At 32.7% G+C, this 16,419-nt stretch overlaps 1 protein-coding gene across 1 annotated transcript in view; it reads right to left on the bottom strand.

Moving 5' to 3' along the window:
- The window catches only part of LOC113510764 (uncharacterized), a 41,117-nt gene extending 37,806 nt beyond the window's left edge, over positions 1-3,311 (bottom strand). The window contains exon 1 of the mRNA XM_026894299.3: positions 3,188-3,311. Within this exon, the coding sequence (XP_026750100.2) occupies positions 3,188-3,257 (70 nt within the window). The 5' untranslated portion in view covers positions 3,258-3,311. The remainder of the gene's footprint in view (positions 1-3,187) is intronic.
- Between the last annotated feature and the right edge of the window lie 13,108 nt (positions 3,312-16,419).

Raw genomic sequence — 16,419 nt, 5'->3', positions numbered from 1 at the left:
AATATTTATATATAAAATATTAATTGAACTAAATTACCATTGAAAGTATCGCGTGACTAACTAGTTGAGAGAACTAGGTGTCGCAGTAGCTCTATATTAAGCTTTGAATAAAATTGACGATAAATTATTAAGCACATTAAAAATAAATATAGACTTCGTTTGTAATTAGATAGATAGATAGATAATTTATTTACATTACTTACAGCACACGAATAACAATAAAAAAAAACATACACATAATACACAATAAAAGAGATAAAAGAATGAAAATAAAAAAGCACAAAACAAAAAAAAAACAAAATATAAAAACTAACAATCTCCTTTCTTTCCCTTCCTTCATGCGTGTGCCATAGTAACATAAAATGGTCACAGCTCAGTTTATTGCTTTGCCCTTAAAAAAGCAAAACACTGATATTAATTAATTAAATAATGTTATTTTTAAATAATAATATTTTTTTACTTGGTGCAATAAAGTGTAAAACTGACGATAAATTATTAATCACATTAAAAATAAATATAGACTTCGTTTGTAATTAATTAAATAATATTATTTTTAAATAATAATAATAGTTTTTTACTTGATGCAATAAAGTGTCAAATTGACTATAAATTATTAAGCACATTAAAAATAAATATAGACTTCGTTTGTAATTAATTAAATAATATTATTTTTAAATAATAATAATAGTTTTTTACTTGATGCAATAAAGTGTATTGACGATAAATTATTAACCATATTAAAAATAAATATAGACTTCGTTTGTAATTAATTAAATAATGTTATTTTTAAATAATAATAATAGTTTTTTACTTGATGCAATAAAGTGTCAAATTGACGATAAATTATTAACCATATTAAAAATAAATATAGACTTCGTTTGTAATTAATTAAATAATGTTATTTTTAAATAATAATAATAGTTTTTTACTTGATGCAATAAAGTGTCAAATTGACGATAAATTATTAACCATATTAAAAATAAATATAGACTTCGTTTGTAATTAATTAAATAATGTTATTTTTAAATAATAATATTTTTTACTTGGTGCAATAAAGTGTAAAACTGACGATAAATTATTAAGCACATTAAAAATAAATATAGACTTCGTTTGTAATTAATTAATTAATATTATTTTTAAATAATAATTATTTTTCACTTGGTGCAATAAAATGTGAAATAAACAAATAATAATGTTACCATGAAGGTGGCATACAAGCCACATATACAAGGCCTATGGAAGTCTGCAACACTAGGGGTGTCACGTGCGCGTTGCTGATCCTCCAGAAACTTTAATATAGGATATATTTTGAAGAACGCCAATTTGGAGTGTCAAGGGAAAACCTCGGCAAGGAGTACATTCCACGGCCTGAGCGTTCGCAAGAGAAAATTCTTTTGTAACCGCACTGTACGTGATCATTAAGGTTCAAGCGTGTGAGGATAAATTCCCTGTCGATGGCGAGTGGTGGGATGATAAAAGGTGGCTGTGGGCATAATTTTTAACAATTCCTTAGAACACAATCCGTTATACAAGCGGTAGAACGCACAAAGTGTGGCAAAGTCTTAATTTCGACTTTATTTTATATTACATAAAGATATAAAATATAATAGAATAAAATAATATAACTATACAATGCTATGTGCATTAAATCTAAAAAAAAAAAATATTTGAGGACTTGTTATAAGAGCAATAGATATAGAAACAATAATTTCAAAATCATTGTCTTTCTGTTTGTATGACTACTCTGGCATCACGCAAAAACCGCTGCATCAAATTAATTGTAGTATCCACAGTTGTGTTAATCTAATCTAACTTAAAATCTGCTGTAGGTTTTATCCTTAGATTATATAGATAGAGCATATCGAGCCTCAAAATCGGGTCAATTTTTTGACAATTAGCTGACTCGTTTTTACATTAATGTTCTATATACTTACGCACACAATGTATCTTAATGTATTTATATTTAATTATTTAATAAATATATTGAATTTTTGTGCATTAAAAAGGCGCAGAATTTATAAGACAAAATAAATATAGAAGTTATATCGGAATCACTCATAATTATTTATCTATATTAGGTATTTAAGATAAATAAGAATTACTCCTTTTTTTAAATCGGTTCAAAAATATTTAATTAATCTACATCTACACTAATATTATAAAGAGGAAAGATTTGTATTTTTGCGTGTATGTATGTTTGTAATGAATAAACTCAAAAACTACTTTGCCGATTTTAAAAATTCTGTCACCATTAGAAAGCTACATTCACCCTGAGTAACATAGGCTATATTTATTGCTAGAAAAGATTAGGGATCCTTACTAAAACTTTAGTAACGTAACTCAAGGTGTACAAAAAATGCTATAAAATATCTTTCGTCGCGTGCGCTGCGGAAACTATTGGTGATAGAACAAAACTATGTTCTACAATATTGAAGAAAATATCAATAACTACAAAAAACTTCGCGATACTATATGTCCAACTATTATCGTTATCTCATAATAACCTCTTTTCACATTTCAAAAGTGAATAGAAATACCGACTAAAATTACACCATGTTATTCATACTTCTGTTAAAATCCTTATCCAAATAAATCATATTGTTTTCAAAAACTGTTTCAATTTATGTAGAATTATGTAGGATCAAAAAAGAATGTAAAATGTAGTAAAAGTGTCCACCTGGGCGAAGCTGGGACGGGCCGCTAGTATTTAAATAAATTTGCAGAAAATCAGTACTATTTTATTTCTCTAGTGTGGCAAAATATGGTGGTAACTCCTTTCATTAGAATCCATGACAATATTAAATATAAATATATCAAATATGTTTTCTTTTTAGAAGAATTCGTGTGGCAAACGTACAACGATGCAACGATTGCATTTCTCATTCCCTTTATAAAGTTTGACTGAGTGCATTTATTATGCAGATAGGTCATTCAGCTCGAGCTTTTCTAGGTTAATTTGAAAAAGAGTTCATCTATTTACACAACAGAATAGAATATTTAAAAAAAAATATTAAGATCCAACTGAGATTAAGAAAATCGAATATAACAGTTTGTATTTAATTTTTAAAAGATTCCATCAAAGAAAACATTGCACGAAACCTATAATGTTATTTTTTTTTATTTCCTTTTTAAATTAGTCATAGACAAAATGCGATTCTGAATATAAAAATTCGAAATTGGAACTCACCGACGAGCGCGGCGAGTAGTGCAATAGTTGCGGCGAGGAGGGCGGCGGCAGCGGCCGGTGCGCGAGTCATGACTGCCGCGTCCCGTCCATGCCGGCCGCAGCGGACGCCCGCCCCGCGCCCCCGAATGCGGCAACTGCGCTCACACGGAACCATTTCCATTTTCATCACAACACAAAAGAAAATTCATTGAAAAAGACGAAATATTCATATATTTATCATCAACTGCTGTCAAGACAGATACCGTCGTCTTCAAAGCGATTAAAACATTTGTCAACTGATAGTAAAAAGTTTGTTGTCATAATTGAAATCTCAATGAACTTTGAAGGATTTTGTTATTTGTGTTTAACCTGCAAAAACCTTTACTGCGCTGTTAGTTTATGCTGGCGGTGACCAGTGAGGGATGAAGGATGGTAGGTGAGGTTCAAGTCAGGTCAGTGATGAATTCACCAGGATTTAACCACGACCATTTCCAGGAAGGATCGCGTTGATCTCTTTGTGACTGTATTAGTGATGAGATAATTAGACTTTTTACTCTATCCTTCTTCATGCTGGTAACTTGTTACAAAATAAAGTTATCGATATGGGGGAGGGTGGAAGGGCTTATAAGGAATGCGACCTAACAATCTCATTGCTAGCAATATACCCTATCAGGTCAACCTACCTGCTGTCCTTGGAAATTAGTGCATTGGGCTAATTGACCTGCTTTTTCTATCTCATCTATCATCCTTCATAGGCCTTCCACATAAAGGGGGGTTTGCCAGTAGTTGCCACGCTTGGCAGCCTGATCGTAACCTCATTTAGGCTTTTAGTGATGTTTCAAGTGGGATGCTGCTGTTCATCTTTTGATTATTTATCGTATAACATCATTAAGTTGCCATAGTTACCTCTGACGACACCGACGGGAAAGGAAGAGATGGATCGCTACGTTCTTATATGGTGTGAAAGTGTGAAAAATTCCTAGATACAGAAACATAAAACTAACACATTTTGCAATATACATACAGCTGTTCACAATTTATAGATAATAAAAATAATATATCAAATAGGTTGACTTGGAGAGAATACTCTATAGCATTAAGTACAAATAACTTTATTTTGTTTAAAAAATGGATAAATGGATGGTTATGATACATATATTTAAATATTGTTCACACTCTTCACCAGAATCTGGCGTACAAAATTAATTTGATTGTGTTATGAACACAAAACAAAAACCGAATGTCACATAGAATATTTTACAGTGGCAACATATTTACTAATTAATAATACATACATATCTGTCATGCCTGTCTCCCATTAGGGTAGGCAGAAACAATGGAACGCCAAATGCTTCGATTCAAACAAACCTCTTTCGCTTCTTCCACATTCATCAATCTTGTCATACACGCTCGCCGGTTACGGGTACTTTTAATTTAGCCCTTCTCAGCACGTCGCCTATTTGGTCGACATACGTCCGTCTAGGGCGGCCCCTACCGACATCTCCATTCATTCTTGCTCGATAAATCTCTTTCGTAATTCTTCTTTCATCCATCCTCTCCAAATGACCAAACCAACGCAACATTCCTTTTTCGATTTTTGTCACTACATCGTCTTTCAGTCCACACTTCTCTCTAATCACACTGTTTCTTACACTATCTTTTAAACTAATACCACAATAATTTATAATACATTATATAAATTATAAAAAATGCAATCAATTAATTGAGTCATATTATATTTTAGTTTTAAAATTATTAAAAAATTAATTAACTGAGTGTAAATATTTTTCTATTAGCCCCACCTTTTTAGTTTCTTTTTAAGCATATTTAAGGGTAGTGTTTTCATTTCGTCCATTAGTTTATTATAAATGCTTATTGTCATACAGTAGGCATTTCTGCTATACAAAGTTGTAGTTTTATAAGGTAATACAAGGTTGTGAGCAATCCTTGTGTTAAAATTACAGAAATCACTCATTTAGTCAATTTTTGCTAGACATACTTATCTTAGCATTCTATTTTCATAAATTGAATGATACATAGACGTAGAATAACATGAATAGCCATGACTATAGTAATCTATGTTACCTATATTATTACAGTTGACGATCTTGATGGTATAGTGGTTTAGAACATTGACTCGGCTTTTGATAGTCGTGGCTTCGATCTCCGACCGATACTAGTATTTGCATTCATAAATATGTCTGTATTGGTCTGGGTGTTTTATATATGTATACGTATAATGTATTTACATCTTTATATATTAAAAATATATAATAATAACAGTAAATAAAGAATACGTCTACGGCAGACAAAAAAGCGGCCATGGTGTAATGGAAAACAACACCGTCAGTGATCACATAGCACGAGTCCGCATTCAATTTGCACCCATGAGGCGTGCAAGCTTGTTTTACGGCAAAAATAATGCCCTTTTATTGCCCACTATAGATAAAACTATGTTTAAGGTGTATCCACATGTGATACGGCAAGGCTATATCCATAAGATTCTATTTAAATAAAATATTTACGATTTCTTCTCGACGCCTGTGTAGTGATGGAGTAAGGATAAAACGTATCAGCACATCAATTCACTTCTAGGATCTCGTAAAAGCTAACTCGAAAAGATAGGGAACCAAGTAAAAAACATCAGTGGAAGTAAACAAAATTGTTATATAAATACCATTGTGATAAAGAAATAACAGGGAAATATTAATAAGTTCTTATGGTTCTTTCAGGATTTGCAATATGGGAGTAAAAACTGAATGATGTGTACATTGGATGAATCATAGGTTGTGTTTTGAATTGATTAATATTCTACATATAATCAGCTTAATTTTGGAAAGTCGAACTCTTTCATGGGCATAATTTTTTTTATTAAAGGTAATTAATATCAAAGATGGTGGTTACCATAAGTAAATATAGAATATTTTTAAATAAAGGACAGAGATGATCTCTGTAGTCAAGAGGAGGATATGTGAATTACTACTACTAAGTTATTTAAAAACTGGCATTTTACAAAACTAAAAAAGGATCTGATATGAATGATAACCTAAACGTGTCAAGATAATAAAATAAAATGAATTTATAGTGTAAAATTTTCCAATTCAACGAACTGGTTGCATAAAATTTATAAAAACATTTTTTGTTGGGTGTGACGCGGGTCTGATTGACAGTTCTGTTTGTAAAATAGGTAGGATAGCAGGTATTATACTTAATCTATGTTTAAAATAAAATAAAAAAAATAAAGGTACCAGAGATATTCAGTACTCAGAGATATTAAGTATATAATAATTTATCTGAACTTAGTATCTTATACATTTTTAAATGTATGCAGAGTATATTATGCCGGGTTGGCGTAACAATGGAAACTAAATACTATTATATATTCTGTGATAGAACGCTGTAATAATATAAGCAAACAGAAACTGTTTCAAGTTCTGTTTGAGGTAGTTTGGACCTTTTGGATACAGAGTACTTGATATTTTATTTATTCATGAGAGTTCTCGTCAGTGAGTCTTCTTCGTTAGTTTCAACTTGTTGGTTACAGTGGCGTGGAGCCTATAGAAATTGATCAGCGGAATCCCTCAAGGATTTTCTATTTTGCGCAATCAAAATAAAAAAAAGATTTACCCCTTTATTCATAAAAATTTAAAGCTCCTACAAACCTATCTTAACTATTACAGTGCTTTGTCACTTTCATTAAATTTAATAATTTTGACCATAAGAAAAAGACAAAATACTTCAATAGCTAAAATTGGTTTATGGAATGTTCGACGTTTTTATGAATAATGGGGGTTGCATTATTAAAGGAGGGGGGGGGGAGGTGTACATCCCAGAAGTATCTGCCCACCCCAGGATGCATATGGACACAGGCTTATTGCATGGACGTATTTCTGAATAGGATATGGCAGCAAATTACATAGACTGCAAAAATACGAGTAGTTATAAAAAATTACTTATAAATAAAAAACGTATTGTGTGAATTAAACATAGTTTTTTTTTTTTTAACTCGGATTACAATGGAAGGATTTAAATAATATGGTATCCATGGCCACTTTCTACCATCGTACAGCTCACCATCAACAGGTAGTTCACCACCATACCTTAGAGCCTGAATGGTCGCGTACAACGTGTTTTCAGAGTCACGTTGTGAAATGAGTTCCCTGTTGCGGTTTTTCCAAGAGATTTCAGAATGGGGTTCTTCAAAAAAGGGGTAAAGAGGTTTTTTCAGGATCGACCACGTGCGAGTAATGCAGGTATTACAGGCGTCCATAGGCTACGGTAACTGTTTACCGCCGTGCCGTATGCTTGTTTGCCACCTCAGTGGTATAAAAAAATGGTTTTCAACATATTTTTACGATTACAAAGTATCTCCTTACCTACATAATTAAAGCTTGACGTTGTTATGTTACTTACTTTAGCCTCTTAACACTGTAAACAAAACTGTCCCCTCGAGCGAGGGCGGTGTTTAACTATCTCTTTACTGCTAATAGGGACCATTTATGAGAGAACTCCATTTCGTAGATGTTTACATGCATCCATGGCGCCAGCGTCATTGGACGCCTACAAGAATCTCCTATCATTATTGTTTGGATGACGGTAATACCGATCATTTAAGCTAAATAGTGTTTACCGCGCATTTTTAAGTGTTATAAAAAAGAACAGGGCCCTTAAGTCGATGGTATATTTTGTTATCTATATCTTCGTCCACTGCTGAACATAAGCCTCCCTCGGGGAGGTTTTGCCAATTGTTGCCACGCTTGATAGGTGGATTGACAACCACAGTTAGACTTAAGAGATGTTTTAAGAGGGACGTACTGCCCGTCTCTCGCCCTCCCTTAGTCGCCTCTTACGACACCCATAGGAAAGGAAGGGGTGGCTTATTCTATGCCGGGACCACACGGAAGGGCTGATATAATGATGTTGATATATCTTCGTTAAATATGAACTTTTTTTTATTAATAGATAAGTTTTTTTAGTTATAATTTTTTTTATATTATATATACATGTTTCATACACATTTGGTTTGAATATGTCCGGTGTGAAGGACCAAAAGGATTAATAGTATTTAAAATAAAAAATATATATGGATACAAAATAATAGATCAGGGCTACTATGGACGTTACAGTATATTTATGGTGCTGTTCATGTCTATAGCAACGATCGTCACTTCAGTTTCTTTGCCATTCTAAATTAGGTACTTTATACTAATGTAATTAATATTTATATTGTGTTACAAAAAAGACTTTAATTGTGACAAAACCAGTTATTTTGGTCGAAAAATAAAACTACTGCTCTAATTTTGATAAAATTTCTGATAGGACCAATCTGTAAGTATACCCCTTTTAGACAAAAAAGATTTTCCAAATCGGTTTATACTGAGAGTTATAGGTAACAAACATAAAAAAAAAGCACAACCGAATTGAGAACTTCTTTCTTTGTGAAATTAGTTGAAAAGTGAGTTAATTTGTTGTCTTTTGGTTTAATCCATCGTCATCAAATTTGTCATATAGGTACAGAGACATATGCTAATGTTTATCCTCGAAAATAAATATATGGCTTTTACACGGACTTTTAAAAACAAAACTGGTAATATCAAACCAAGTAAAATCAATATATTGATAGTTGTTTACGAGGCTCTATGGCGTCCGTATATGTCCTTGGGAGGCTGTATATGGGCCAACGGACTCTCTTGTTGTCCCAAATACACCGTGACGCTGCGCCAACTTTTACCAACCATACTGCAAATAGGTCAAGGCATCTATTTCCGTTGTCTACGCTACCTACGGGTGGAATGAACATATCTTTGACTGTCTCGGCGATTTATCTGTCTCTGAAGGTTGATCTATGTATTTCTTTGCAGTCTACATTGTGTTCTGCTAACACTATTATACATTGTTACTGGATTTTATCGATCTTCTACTTTTGAAATAAAACATATACGTATATACCAGATCTTTGACTTTCTTCACACAGGACATAAAATTTTGTATAATATATAAATGATATTGAGAAATATTACTTATATATTATATTACATTTTATGTCCTTTGTTTAAGCCGTCAAGGCGCCAATAGGTAACAAACAAATTTTCACATTTATAATATTAGTAAGGATTACATATTATAAAAAGATATTTTTCAAACGACTTCAAAAAGGAGTTTTTCAATTCAGTTGTTTTTTTTTATGTTTGTTACCTCATAATTCTGTCATTTGTAAATCAATTTGGTAAATTATTTTTTTGTTTGTACTCGTAAAGAAATACTTAGAGGTTCATTCTATAACGGTTTTAGCAAAATTAGTTCACAAATTTACTTTTTTTTTTTATTTAAACAACCTGTTTTGCACAGATTTATTTTAGCGTGTATATATAATTGTATCCAGCAGGTTTACTCATGTGAATTACGATAAGGTATCCTATGTATTAGGCCTGAATGAAGCTTATCTACGTACCAATATCCTCAGGAATGGCAACGCATGGGAGGTATCATGGGCGAAACAGTATACTCTGTTATGTCCATGGTACTGCTCATGTGTATAGGCTACGGTTACCACTTTCCCTCAGGTGGGCCGTCAGCTTGTTTGCCATTCTAAGTTGTATAAAAAAAAAAACAAATTTCATTGAAATCCGTTCAGCTCTTAACAAACATTCAAACGTATCATTTCAAACATTATATTCATATTAAGTAGTTATAGTTAGATATATTTCTTGGTATAAAAAACCACATGGACAACTATTTATTTATTTATTACAACATATATGTGTACATGGCGGACTGAATGCTAAAAGCATTCTCTCCCAGTTAATCATAGGGAAATGTCAGAATACTCGAATACTAGTAATTATTGATATACATACATACTAAACTATATTAGTAAAAATTTCAAAAGGTAGTAGTCGACGCTTTAGAGAGATTTTAGTTGGAGAATTCAATCTTTGTTTAATTCTTTGGAAAATCCCAGTGAAAGTGTAATGTAATGCATATTGTAATTATTACAGCGAGCGTTTATCACGACGCGCGAATGGAATTTTCCAAGGTTTACGAAGAAATTACTTGACTTTTGCTGAAAAACGACGAAGAAGAGTATAAGGTAAAATATACCTACCTAGTATAGATTTCATTATTTTCCAGTGTAATTAAGAAATAAGTATATTTAAAAAAAAACAAATGAATTTTTGAAAACTTTTTAGCCAGTGTGTACATCATCTAAATGTGTACAGGCATTTATTATTAGGAAAAAAATGTTAGGAATGGGATGTAATTGTTCTATTGTAAGGAATATACTCTATCAGGTCGACCCCCACGCGGTTTCCCCTGAAAACCATCGTGGTTAATTCATATTGAATTCTTCACAATGGGTCAATCAACCAGCTTTCATCTTCACCTATCATCCTTCACCGGTTCTCCGCCAGTGTATATTGATAACGCAGGCGTGGTCACTTTCATTTTTACTCATTAAAAAGATTGTGTCCAACAAAAAGCTGACTTCAATTATGACAAAACGCGTTTTTTTTTGGTTTATAAACTAAATTACTGAACAAATGTTGATAAAATTTCCATGAGACCCATCTGTAAATATATCCGGTCAGATAGAAAAGAATTTTCCAAATCGGTTCAATATTGACGGAACCGAATTGAGGAAATCTTTCTTTTTGGAATTTGGGAAATTGAAAAAGATATCCTCAATTTCTAGCGGGAATGTCTTCATTTCTTGTGATAAGATCTTTTGCTTCCTAATGAGGTTTCGACGAATTCTGGCTTTAACACCATTAACAGCCTTTGTAGTTCTAACAGCACGCGGACGCCCCGATTTTTTCTGGTCTTCGACAATACGGACGGTATAAAAAATATACCGTGGACTTTCCAGCAGGACTCTGCATCTGGTCACAAGGCACGAACTATCCAAGCCTGGCTTGAAACCAACGTTCCGGACTTTATAAGAGCTGAAGACTGGCCCTCATCTAGCCCAGACTTCAACCTTTTAGACTTCAAATTATGGTCAGTTTTAGAGGACATGGTCTGCTCTAAATGGCATGGCGACATTGAGTCTTTTAAAAAAATTTTGGAGCAAGCAGTGACAAAATTTTCCTTAAAAATTTTGCATAAATCCATCGATTTATGGCCAGACAGATTAAAGGTCTGTATAAAGGCCAAAGGTGGCCATTTCAAATAGAATATTTTTTTTATTTTTTGCTAAGACTTTAATAAATATGTAGGTATAAACTTCAGTAATATTACATTACTTCATAAAAAAAATGCATTTATTAGTAACAGAACTTATGGCTGTACTAGGTATATTAGTTACTTACTAATAGATTATTGTACAAAGTGTTTCAGCAATTTATTTCTATAGGAATTCAAACTATCATGCATAATATCAATTTTAGGTTATTTAGTAGTAAGAAGTAAATTATACAGGAATTAAATATGCAGAACAACTGAGCTACACAACACGGTAATGTTCCAGTATCTTGGGAACATTACCACACGGAAACAATTTGCAGCATTTATTTTAATTGAAGGTTACTTTTTTCTTTTCTTTTTTTTTTATAGATCATATAAAGCAAGTGTGGGCAATATATTTTAGTTTTTTTTTTATACAACTTAGAATGGCAAACAAGCTGACGGCCCACCTGATGGAAAGTGGTAACCGTCGCCTATAGACATGAGCAGTACCATGGACATAACAGAGTATACTGTCTCGTCCATGATACCTCCTATGCGTTGCCATTCCTGAGGACTTACACCGAAACATAGCCATGCAAACACAATTGCTTTGCGGTAGAAACACGAATGGGACAGAGGTACCCAAGCAATCGACTTTTGTACAAAGTCTCCCTCTGGTACAGTACAGCAGTATATAGTTACAATATCTATATACTGCTCTAATAACGAATATGTTAAAAGTCTGTTATACGAAAAATACTCGTAATATTGGATAACAAACTTTTAAACATATTCGAAAAACATCACCAAAGCTTAATTACGGTATGCCAACCTGCACGCTAAGCACAGCAACTTTAGCAAATTTACCTTATGCGGAAACATGGCCGTAGCTAGGGGGAGGGGCATTAAGAGGCATTAATGCCCTATCCTAAAAGGCCCAATGCTCTAAAATTAGATAGATTCGTTTTTTCGAAGTCATTTAATTATGACTTCGGCCCTATCAAAAAGCTTTTTTGCCCTACCTTAAACTTGGGTCTAGCTAAGGCCCTGTGTGGCTTATGTTCAGAAGCGAGCAGTTAACGGTTGAAATTTATTTTTTATCATAATTCACACAAATACTCATGAAATAAATAATAAAAAATTGATTGAGATGCTACTGGATCTAATAAAGTACCTACCTATAGGGTGTATAGGTGAGAATGAATCTAAAAGTCGACCAAGCGTCGCTCTTTTCGTAAGTAATTGCTACACGCCAGCGACGTAGCGACATTATCCAGCCTGACGTAGGACGGCAGGTACTACGCTTAATCTAGCGATGTAGCTAAGGGATGTAGGTATCTAAGCACAAATGTGATAGAATAATTCTTTTTAGGACAGCCATAAAGTTTAATTTAACGTAATTCGATCAGTAAGTTTATTTGTTCTGTAATGTTATTTATTAGATGTCTTTTTATTTTTGTTAAAGCAGAATACTTATTTGAGTAATTCTTTACAAGAATTTGCACACTGTAAAGTCATGAGAGAGGAAGATGATGTGTACTTAAGTGGGAGGTAGATAGATAGATATAGATGGGAGGTCAAAGAAGAAAGCATACCGTGCTAGTATGACGTTTGCTCTGCCTAGAAAGAACAGAAGACACTATCAAAGTATTGAACACTATAATGGTGGACTTATATTAAATATTTTCCAGTCAATCAATTAATCAAAACATCTTTATTCATATACATCTGTTACAGACTGTTATAATACATAATATAATATTTAATTATTATAATTACTACATATATATATATATATGCCAGGTTGTCTGTAAGAGATTGCTTTTAGCGATAAGGCCGCCTTTTGTATATGCACATTCTGTATAAATACTCCTTGTACACATCTCTACTGTGCGCAATAAAGAGTTTATTATTATTATTATTATATATGAAATAATATTAATTTAAATTAATAAATAGTGATTTAAAATAGAAAAAGAAAAGAAAAAATTATACACTTCACATTAATATAATGTTCAAATCCATAGATTTTTGTCTTTTAAATAATAATTAATTTAAATAGTCAATTATTTTATATTTATGGTTTAGTACAGAGAGTCCTTTTTGTATATATCTTAAATTTTTTTTCATTTATATTTAAAACCTCATCTTGTTTCATTGTGTCTCAAGTTTATTTTAAAAATAGATTGTGCCAAATAGATAGAGAAAAGCTGCGGGAAACAGCTAGTGTTAGACAAGTACATGTGATCTATGTACATCTTGAAAAGAAATTAAACATTGAAACACTTCGTGTGAATAAACAGTGCGCTGATCATTTTAGACGTCTCACATCATTATAAAGCCATGACAGGTTGTGGCGAATTCATTAAGATGGCGGCGTTATACACTGCAAAAATATATCAGATGTCGTAATTACTTCACATCCCGTCTGAGCGACAGTTCTCTTTAATTTAGAACCTTTTAATTTCAGACTCTATGGCCCACGAACATCACTAAGCTGTAGAAGGCGTAAATGAAAAAGGAATTACTCAAAAGGGCGCCTACAAATGTTCTCTCTTTGTCGTTTGTTTTTACAATAGGACGACGTCTTTCTACGAGTAGAAATGTAACCGGCATGAAGGTTAATTATTTACGAACCTTTTCATATGTCGGAAGAACAATTATTTGCCATGAGATCAAGGTACAAGGAAAATGCAAATTTAAAAATCGATACTTTCTCTACCTCTAACTTTTTTAAGTATAAAAAAATTGGAATGAAGGGACTTCAATCTATGCATGTATCTACTATATTTTATCACCGCAGAATATTTTCTTTCTTTCTTAATTTTTTATTGTTTATAAAAGGGTTTATAATGTACAAGGACGAGCTTATCTCTTAAAGAGATTTCTTCCAGCAAATCCTATATGAAATAAATTGACAGTTTATTCGTAGTTACAAGAATATCAACCAATCGATTTAAATGTTATTATTTTTTTTTTTTTTGATGGGTGACAATGGTATGGTAACCCCGCCTGTGCTAACGGGATACGCTGGCGGAGCACCAGTGAAGGGTGATAGATGAGAATGAAAACAGGCCAGTTAGGCCATCATGATGAATTCATCAGGAATTAACCATGATAGTTTCCAGGGGGAACCGCGAGAAGGTCGACCTGGTTGGGTGTATTGCTAGCAATAGGATTCTCAGTTTCCATTACTAACAATCCCTTTCCCCCCAAGTGTTATTATTAAAAAATAAATAAATAAAATATCTATGCAATTGAAAACATAGATATTTTATACCTATGTATGTATGTATATTTGTATGTATGTGTATGTATATTTAATACACAAATATAATAAGTACGTCAGCATTGTAAAAGGTAATAATTCTTTAGACGCGATTTGAAAATACCAAGACTTAGTTTGTTTCTAATTTCATTTTGCAGATGACCGCAATAGTCGTAAGGTTTCCAAACAAAACATTTGTCCATCTCTAATAGGGAGAAACCGTACTTAGTAGTTGGATGGTTTTATTATGGTGTTGAGAAAATTGTGTTCGTCCATCGATGTTCAAAGTGAGCTTTTTTATTATTATTTTTTTGTCAAAGTAGTGCAGTTAAAGAAATATAATTTAAAAATTATTCAAATATTTTTTTTTAAGAAATTTTTTTTTATACAACTTAGAATGGCAGACAAGCTGACGACCCACCTGATGGAAAGTGGTAACCGTCGCCTATAGACATAAGCAGTACCATGGACATAACAGAGTATACTGTTTCGCCCATAATACCCCCCATGCGTTGCCATTCCTGAGGTCTCAGGTGTTGTTCCTCTGTACCCTGTAAATTCGCCATATCCCACCCTTCAAACCAAAACACAGCCATGCAAACACAACTACTTCACGGTAGAAACACGAATGGGACAGAGGTACCCAAGCAATACAATGAAATATAAAGTTAATTACATACTTAATTTATTCTCGCAATTGCCTTATCTATTGGAAGAAAGGGTACCAGGATTACAGTCCAAATTGTACTAAATTGGCGTGTTCGTACCGTTACATAGAATTTGATGGAGTGGCGCAAAAGGGAAATTTTGCTGGATTGTTTACAAGGGTACGACTTCGGTTTCATTACTAGAAGTGGCTGCACTATATCCACCGCACAAAATTGCCATCTGATTTCATTATTACTGCAGACTGGATTTTATGGGACTCGTCCGAGCATAGGTACTACAAAGTTAGCTATTTTCCTTGATGCATTTGCTTCACAGGAGAAATAGTTTACTTTGTAACTGAAAGCTATTAACGGTACTCTGAAGAGTGATAGAGCTAATTCGAGAGGATATATGGATTTGATGTCACTAGTACCTTAATTTTTTTTTATACAACTTAGAATGGCAAACAAGCTAACGGCCCACCTGATGGAAAGTGGTAACCGTCGCCTATAGATATGAGCAGTACCATGGACATAACAGAGTATACTGTTTCGCCCATAATTCCCCCATGCGTTGCCATTCCTGAGGACTCAGGTGTTATTCCTCTGTACCCTGTAAATTCACGCCATATCCCACCTTTCAAACTAAAACACAGCCATGCAAAAAAATAATATTACTGAACACAGTGTTTCATTCATTAAGATTTATTTTGATTTAATAAAAAAGGCATATTAAAAGTGCTTATAAACAAGTCTTTTTGAATCAAGACAATTTCAATTTGAATTGCATTATTTTGATTATTTACAATCAATAAAATATTATTATCACTGGTCATAAAGTGGACTGTCAGCTAAATTTGCAATTCAGTTGGTTGGCAACACTAAAGTTGTATTTTTATAATAGCAACATTTTTTACTCTCGAAACAACAAGAATAGTTTTATTACTTATAATAACATCAAACTATAAGTATAACTAATTCCGAATTCCTTTCCATTCCTTTTTGATATTTCGTTTCGTTTCCTGTTTGTTACTGGCATTATGGCCAACATAGCCTTTTGCCATATTAAAAAAAAAACAATAATAGTGACATTGCTTCTGTGTGCGTGTGTTTTTTTTTTATTTTTGACAACGGTCACAGCGACCATACATACAAAGTTACAGTTCACGATA

The sequence above is a fragment of the Galleria mellonella genome, unplaced genomic scaffold, assembly GCF_026898425.1.
Source record: "Galleria mellonella isolate WM207_F2 unplaced genomic scaffold, CSIRO_AGI_GalMel_v1 utg905, whole genome shotgun sequence".
Lineage (NCBI taxonomy): Eukaryota > Metazoa > Arthropoda > Insecta > Lepidoptera > Pyralidae > Galleria > Galleria mellonella.
The sequence above is the reverse complement of the archived record's forward strand: the minus strand, read 5'-3'. Positions and strand labels throughout refer to the sequence as shown.